The following is an 8,871-nucleotide window of genomic DNA, read 5'->3' as shown; positions in this document are numbered from 1 at the left end:
TATGGGGCATGGCTGTCACTTTAATTGAGACGTTGACTATTGCATATTCAAGTATGTGCTGCACTCGGCTGCATTAGCCAATCATGAAGGCAGTGCGCTGCCATTGGCTGAGCTGCGGAGAGAGCCGTGCACTGTGCTGTGAGGGGCAGGCGGAGGGGGGCTCCCTATCTCCTCTGCGCTCTCCCATTCAACCTCTGTAGTCAGCAGAACGAGTGGCTGAGCAGAGCAGCACAGCATCCACGGCTACAGCATCCTGCAGATGACTCTGCTCCACAGAGGAGAGGGAGGGGGAAAAAAAAGAACAAGTGCTGCCAGAGAGAAAAGGATAGAGCCACGGATGAAGAGAGACTGAAACGGGAGGAAAAGCACAGGAGTAAGAGTGGGAAATGAGAGGAGTAAACACCGCTGCCTGCCTGAGGACCACTGCAGCTGTACTAAATCTGGGGCTGTCAGGCCAACCCTCAGCAAAGCAGTGAGTGAGAGAAGCGAGGGAACAGACGGGGAAAAGGTTTGAGAGCTGATCACATCACTCTGGACTAGCAGGGATGGGAACCCCGGGAGCTTTTCTGGCAGCAGATCAAACTTCACACAGAAAAAGTGCCTTCGGTTCCCCAGTCTGAACCTGACCCATAAGAGGAGTGAGGAAAACAGCCAAAACAAGAGAGTTCCCCTGCTGGTTCCTGAAAGGTGAGACCTCATACGGCAACTGTGACGACTGCACTGCTGAGTACAGCCCAGCTGCTGTCCTCTTCCCAAGTCCCCCCTCGGTCCTCCCTCACACCTGCCTGCTCCCGGTGAATGTCTTCTCTGCATGCGCTCCCACTGCTCGGCAGTTGAACACACTCATGGTCGATGCCAAGGGAAGGAACATGAAATGTCTGACTTTCTTCTTAATGCTTCCTGAGTCAGTGAAAAGCAAGTCCAGTAAGAGCTCCAAGAAAGGGAATGCCAGTGGCAGCTCCAAGCTGCCCCCAGTCTGTTATGAGATAATCACTCTGAGGAGCAAGAAGAAGAAGAAGATGGCAGCAGACATTTTTCCCACCAAAAAGCCGGCATCCACCACCACAGTGCAACAGTACCAGCAGCAGAACCTAAACAATAACAACACCATACAGAACTGCAATTGGCAAGGACTCTACTCCACTATAAGAGAAAGGTAGGAACAGACAGCATTTCTTTTTTTCTCTGAACAGGGAACCTATTCTGCTGTCAAAACAGTTTTCATTAACATTATATGTAGGGAGAGATGAATTTGGCATTTTAACTTGAGAATGTCAAAAAGTTAAGTATGAAAGAAAATGTGTGTTCCACTACATTTGAATTTCCTGTTTTCTGAACAGAATCTCCCTTAAATCTAAAATGTATCACAAAACATTTATATATGTAATCACTCTTGTATTTTTAGGTTTTTTTGCGTGTTTGTGTGAGTGTGTGTGTGTGTGTGTGTGTGTGTGTGTGTGTGTGTGTGTGTGTGTGTGGGTGTGGGAGTGGGTGCGAGTGTGGGTGGGTGTTCCCTGTGCCCTGCCCTCAATCTGCTGGGGGGTATCTCTGTTTACACCCTCTCCTGCTCCTGCAGGCTTTGCCGCTCTGACATAACAGAGGGCGGACAGGCACCGGGTGCGTTTGATATGCACAACAGGCAGAGGCTGCTCCGTGCTAAAAGCAAAATATTTACCTTGGCCTATCAGTAAAAGACCCCAGCTGTCCGGAGCAAAATGCGTGCTTTCCGACCTGGCTTTGTTGTCTCTCCAGAACATCATGGGGCTGTTTACCCACCCCTGTGACATGTTCCACTACTCAATAATATATGAACACAGCTTTATTGTTGGTCCCATTCTTTCACAGTGGGGATTTTCCATTCACTTCACTGTCTTGTTTGCCTTAATGTCCTGTCGACATAAAGAGCTGAAAAATGAGTTTTGAAAATGTTTCTGTGTTTAAGAGTGCTGTGAAAGACTTTCAAATCAATAAAAGGTCTTAAATATTGCCTGAAACCATTGGGACATTTGACATAATCATAAAACTCTTGCCTTTAGAGTTGCAGAGAAAATAAACATAAATGTATTTACTTTTTTTTGGCTTTAACTTCAGCTAAATTGGCCATTGATTGGTAGTTTTATTATTCATTTACATAATAGGTCTATGTGCATATATTCCTCTTTAATCTGATGCAAATATCTCCATGTTGAGCTTCTTCTTCTCTTCTCAAGAAAATGAACAGAATATAACATACAAAATAAATGTCCTCCTTTTGTTTCTTTCCCTTTCTAGAAATTCAGTAATGTTCAACAATGAGCTGATGGCAGATGTTCACTTTGTGGTGGGTCAGACTGGGAGGACCCAGCGGCTGCCGGGACACAGGGTAAGAAATCTCATCAACCAGTAAGATCACGGCAGCAAGGAGGAAATTAACAAACCGGCAATCAGGCCCACTGTTGTTCATATCATATCAGCATAAAAATAATCTTCCTCACTGCCAGCTGTAATAGAACTAAAATCCTTTGTGCTCGGCTCTCACTTCCGCACCATGTGTCTTTTTCGAGACAGTCCTCAATTATTTATGTAAATGAGGCTGAAGGATGGAGGCACAGAGTGAGCGAAGGAGGAAGGGATATCCTCTTCAGCAGTCATCTCACACAGAATGGATCGCCTTTGTCTCTGCTTTAGCTCAGTTTTCTCACAGACAGCTCTGCAATTATGCAACTTTAAATCAAACACATCCAACAGCACACAATTTCAATGATAAGGCCTATAGAATAACATGCATTCAACTCTGCATTTCACTTCCAGGAAACACTTTTCTGCTCATTTACTTCATTATATTTTTTAATTTTGGAAAGACAGAACAATGACTACTATAAATGACTATAATTGGGCCCATATTAACTTGACTTCTTTGTAAATTCACTCCCTGACCTCTTTTCAAGATGTTCACATAAATGATTGATTGAGGTTTATAGTTGCCTAGACTATGTGCCTCATCTTAGAGCACATCATTCCCTCTACTCTTTTTGAATATGATTATACCAGTCACATTAAATCTGCTAAGTGATTTTGCAGCCCTTACTTTGGCCCGACTATCCACTCCAGAGCTACCCTGTCAGATGAGCACGGCCTGGGTCATCTTTTTTGTTCTTTCTATGGGACTCAAATGTATTATCTGTGATTGGTAGCTGCAGTGCACTTTGTGCATTTGTAGAAAGCAGTTATGGAAGAACATTGTGGATGACTTGACTGCACTTTATGCTGAGACATTATGCCAATGGGATATAATGACGCTCAGGGCAGCAATCTTTATTGTGTTCTTTTGGCAGGAGTTCAGACATGCGTCATGATTTAATTTACAAAGTTATATCCTTAGTGGATGGAGGATGCAGCGGGGAGCTAATAGCAGTAATTTATGTGAACATCTGTAAAATACAAAATGGGTCAAGAGGTGGGACCAATCTTATTCCAATATGCTGTATTTATATACTCGTCTCTAAATCCACATAAAAAAAACAACAACAATCCAAACTGGAAACAGAAACATGGATTTCAGTGTGTAGCGATAACAACAACAGTATTGTTTTTATAAACCCTTATTTGCACGGTTTATTTTAGACAGGGTTCACAGCAATTTACTTGCCCGTGTGCCTTTTTTGAGAGAATTTATACCACCCACAGACCCACCTACTCATACTTGTGCTGCACACACAGACATAAAACATGAATGCACTTGTAGTGTAATTACAGAATTCATAACATTGTATACAGTGCCTATTACTGAAATAATTAGTCACATTGTGTTGCATCTGATTTCATCAGTGAGTTCAGATAACTCATTAATTTGAGTAAATTGAACTTAAGCTGCTCTCTGTTCAGTTGTGTTATTAGGATTTCCTGTTTTTCTATTGTTTTGTTTTTTATCAGAGGCAATCCTGCTCATTAGAAATCTGCCTCCCTGTCCTCGGGGGAAATGGCAAACTGGCTGAGAACTGCTCATTATGTGAGAAACTCAACAGGTTCAATCCCTCCAGTGATTAGAATGGAGGCACTGTTCAAAAGTCATATATAGATGTGCTCTTTTGTAAAAAAGTAAGACCTACATGCGAATGAATTGCATTAAGTACAGTTCCCACTTCAAGTAATCTTTCTCCTCTCCTGAATGTTACTACATGTCATGTGGCTTCAAGTGAAATCACAGAGAAACTCTAGCATGTTTTCATTTCTCTGTTCACTCTGTCACTGTGTTTTCTCTTCTGCTTCCAACAGTATGTCTTGGCTGTGGGCAGCTCAGTGTTCCACGCCATGTTTTATGGTGAACTGGCTGAGAACAAGGATGAAATCCATATTCCAGATGTGGAACCGGCAGCGTTTCTGGCAATGTTGAAGTAAGGATTCTCCTCTTTCTGAACTCTATAACATAGAGCATTTACCTCAGCTGGCCCCAGTTTGTCATCTTATGATACCACAGTTTCAATAAATAATATCATCTTTAGCAGCTATTTCAATTTGATGTATGGTGGAGCAGATATCTGGCACCTGTTTAGTTCTAAGCTTGCCAAACAAATGAAATGGCAGTTTTTTTCCTCTATCTTTTAGTAGAATCTGTATCTATTAATTTCATGTCATTATTTTTTCTTCACGCTGAATCACTTCTTTTCAACCTCCTGCTGCTCTATCACTTTCTCAGTTTCATTTTCTGTGTCCTTGTAAGAGATCTAGAGTTGGTGATGGACTGTACTGTAGGAAGAATACTACTGTGTTGTTTGATTATTCTGCACAGTGATTTCATTCTGTTTAGATTGCTGTTTAATTGTTTTCAGACATGATTTTGACTGATGTAGCGATGCTGTTGCTTACAGAGCAACAAATCATATCAGTAAGCTCTTAACCACAACCAACTAAAATGTCAAAAGAAAAGACTTTTGTTATATTTATCATGCCATATGGTCTGATTTTGCAGTATAATTATCATCTAAACAAAAATGTCTATTTGCATTTAAATTCTGTGGCGCTCAATCTGTTGTCTGTTAACCAAGAATGACCAATTTTTTTGTCGACAGGTACATTTACTGTGACGAGATTGACCTGTGTGCTGACACAGTGTTGGCAACTCTTTATGCTGCCAAGAAGTACATTGTCCCTCACCTGGCTCGTGCCTGCGTCAACTTCCTGGAGACCAGCCTGAGTGCCAAGAATGCCTGTGTGTTACTCTCCCAGAGCTGCCTGTTCGAGGAGCCAGAGCTGACACAGCGCTGCTGGGAGGTGATTGATGCCCAGGCCGAGCTGGCGCTACGCTCGGAGGGCTTCTGCGACATCGACTCCCAGACCCTGGAGAGTATCCTACAGCGAGAGACACTCAATGCTAAAGAGATAGTGGTATTTGAGGCAGCACTAAACTGGGCTGAAGCTGAGTGCCAAAGACAGGAGCTCACCTCGTCAACTGATAACAAGCGTAAGGTTTTGGGCAAGGCCATGTTCCTGATACGTATCCCCACGATGGCTCTGGATGATTTTGCCAACGGAGCAGCCCAGTCGGGTGTGTTGACACTGACTGAGACCAATGACATTTTCCTGTGGTACACAGCAGCAAAGAAACCTGATCTGGAGTTTGTCAGCCAGCCTAGGAAGGGCCTGACACCCCAGCGCTGCCACAGATTTCAGTCCTGTGCCTACCGAAGCAATCAGTGGCGCTATCGGGGCCGCTGTGACAGTATACAGTTTGCAGTGGATAAAAGAGTTTTCATTGCTGGTTTTGGACTGTATGGATCTAGCTGTGGCTCAGCAGAGTACAGTGCCAAGATTGAGTTGAAACGTCAAGGTGTGCTTCTGGGACAAAATCTCAGTAAATATTTCTCCGACGGTTCCAGCAACACCTTTCCTGTTTGGTTCGAGTATCCAGTCCAGATCGAGCCTGATACCTTCTACACTGCCAGTGTGGTTCTGGATGGAAACGAGCTGAGCTACTTTGGACAAGAAGGGATGACAGAGGTGCAGTGTGGGAAAGTGACATTTCAGTTCCAGTGCTCCTCGGACAGCACTAACGGCACAGGGGTGCAGGGGGGACAGATTCCTGAGCTCATCTTCTACGCTTGACAACCCCTGTACATACATTCAACAGATTTCAGTGCACTTATGGAAAATGGAAAAATATCACTCTGTGCATAGTGTCACTTTCTGTTATTTATTTTCATCACTATTGTTAAAAAAATCTCAGACCTGTGAAGGGGTCTTGTGTGGTTTTCATTTCAGTGATTGGTCCATTTGAGTAGGACCAGATATATGTTTCAAGATGTTGAATCGTCCAAATACACGGATGAAAAAAAGTCCTAAAGATAAAAAAAATATCTTGCACTAAACGTGCATGTACATATAAATATATGTAAATTCCAAAATGTATATGATGCCACGACTGTGGCCAATGCTGCCCACAAAGATATCTTATATGATGAATATGCTACAGTATGTTTATTATTTCTATGCTTGCATAGAATGCACATATATAGCAGCAATACTTCACATTCTATATTCTGAAACAAGCATTTCATGCCATGACTCAGTCTGGACCATCAGCATTATAAATGAAGTGAAAAAGGCTGTGTGATACCTAATACCAACCTAAAATTTCATGAGGCATCTGTATTTGAGTGGTTTTAATTGAATCTGCAGCTTTTTGATACTTCAAATCTAGTAACCGGGTACTTAGAGAGGGCTTGAGGGGTCTTAGATTAGAGAGCACTAGATATAATGAGACACATAAGCCCTACAGTATCTCTCTGTAGCATGTTGCTCTGCACCTACACTCATCTCAGTCACTCCAGTGGGGATTCATTTAGATCAGTCTCATTATGTTAACAGTAAAACTTTACTTAAAGTTGTCACCATTCACCACTGCGTGGTAGAGTGAAATATTTCTTTGGTTTTCTATGTAAATCTGTCTGCATTGCAGCACTTAAAGCATGGGCAGAACTGTTCCATTTCATCTACAGTGTACTACTAATTGTTCTAGCGCCTTTGTTTTGTTTACAGCAAAAAGATCAATGATTGATTCAGTGTTAGAAGCTGTTTATCTTATGGACTTTTACTTCTCTTTGTTAAAAAAAAAAAAAACTCTGTACACACTGAACTGCTGAGCACTCCCTCCCAATGTGATCATACAGTATCAGTACCTGCAGAAGCATACTGTTTATGCTACAGAATTGCACTGATGTGGGTTTGTAATTGAAATGGTCTATTTGTTTTATTTGTTCTTTTTAATGAGGCAGATTTTTTATGTCTTTTTTTTTTAATTTACAGTGCTTCTTATTTTTTTGTTTGTGGCATAGGATAAACATCCACAGGCTCGTCCGCTGATGACAACGGAGCGACAAACTGGCATTCATGTCCTGTGTTTACGTGCTACAGTGCTGGGAGACCAACGAATGTGTATGATTGTTGATGATGCAAATAAACAAAACAAGTGGTACATATCGGTTGCACAGCCCATCTGTGAAAGCGATAACACTACATTCCTTGCCTGAAATTAGGAGATGGGGACAGATGATGCCCTTCAGCACTGCAGTGGTTTACAATGCCAAGGAGAGCTGTCTGCAGATTGATGATCTCTATCTTCATGCCACTTACTCACCTCACTTTTTGTTTGTCAAACTCTGTACTGCATCCCACTGAGCTCCACAACACAGTACCGTGCTTTCCTTGATATGAATTTTGATAAGTATGGCTTTTTGATGTGCCATCACTTCGCAGACATGAAGATCAGGACTGAAAACATATGTAATTTAATCACACTGACCAAACTGATTTGACACCAACGAGTAATGCCTTGTCATTCAGAGACAAGACATCATGCCCAGAGACAACTACTGTAAGTGAACTGTGTGCTGCTTGTGAGCATCCAGCATAGCTAACCTGTATCTGCTCACAGGTGAGTCCCTTCACCACATCATCAGCTGAGAGGGTCCCGGTGCATCCTCTTAAGTCATCCCTTTTCATGTTGCTTACTTGCTAGTCCAATACTGCATAAATATTCAAACATTTTCTTTGTTTAAGTTGAGCAATCCAGGCTGAATAAAGTGAGCAAAGTAAAACAGTTTCTCTAGCTGCTTCCAGGTCTTTGAAGAGCTTCCTCCTTTGAAGGTAATAATGTGTAATTTCATTTTCGTTTTGCTATAAAGTTGCTTCATTCAGGAACCGCTATCAAAGTCCAAGATATTTAGACTGGTATCAGCATTTTTTCTTTTTAACAATATCCAGCCCTAGTGATGACCACACGGCATGCAATACTGGATTTTTACGGGTTGCACTCACAAAGAATGTCTCCTTGACATGGCCATCACATGTTTTCAAGTATCAAGAGATAAAGGGAGAATGATATTTCCTCCTTAAACGTCTGAAAAAAACACGTAAAATGATGAATTCCCAGCATACCACACTGGCTGTTTTGACTCAAGGTCAATCTCAATGTGTCTGTCTGCTGATAGAAAAAGACAGAAATCGATGAGAGGATTTCTACTCTGGTTCATATCTTCGTCTTAGAAACACTTTTTTGAAGTGCTTCACTTGTGTTTAAGATGAAGTTGAAATTCCAATCACAGATACAGTTGCTCAAGCACTGGCAAAACAAAGGATTAATAAAGACACTGCATGGATTTTTTTTTTTTCAGTTTACTTTCTTTACCTGCCTGATTTGCTGTAAAAGTTAAAAAATAAGATGAGTCATTTACTAAATCTCGAGACAAATTATATCTCTGTCATGAACTGTATGTTCATAATACCTCTGGGGAGCTTATGGCGGGTACTTGATTACCAAGGCATTCAATAATGCTGAGACCAACTTTGACATCGCCAATGAGCATGAAGCCCTTGATGAATTGAACTCAATATGTT

The 8,871-nt window shown here is 41.8% G+C and overlaps 1 protein-coding gene across 1 annotated transcript; it reads left to right on the top strand.

The window, feature by feature from the left end:
• Positions 1-207: 207 nt before the first annotated feature.
• On the top strand, positions 208-7,452 carry btbd3b (BTB (POZ) domain containing 3b). Its single transcript, XM_037123632.1, has 4 exons — positions 208-1,156; positions 2,272-2,362; positions 4,255-4,373; positions 5,049-7,452. Exons 1-4 carry the CDS (start codon positions 846-848, stop codon positions 6,079-6,081), a joined length of 1,554 nt encoding a protein of 517 aa, XP_036979527.1. The 5' UTR covers positions 208-845; the 3' UTR covers positions 6,082-7,452.
• Positions 7,453-8,871: the final 1,419 nt, after the last annotated feature.

Source organism: Acanthopagrus latus, chromosome 15 (genome assembly GCF_904848185.1).
Source record: "Acanthopagrus latus isolate v.2019 chromosome 15, fAcaLat1.1, whole genome shotgun sequence".
NCBI lineage: Eukaryota > Metazoa > Chordata > Actinopteri > Spariformes > Sparidae > Acanthopagrus > Acanthopagrus latus.
The sequence above is the reverse complement of the archived record's forward strand: the minus strand, read 5'-3'. Positions and strand labels throughout refer to the sequence as shown.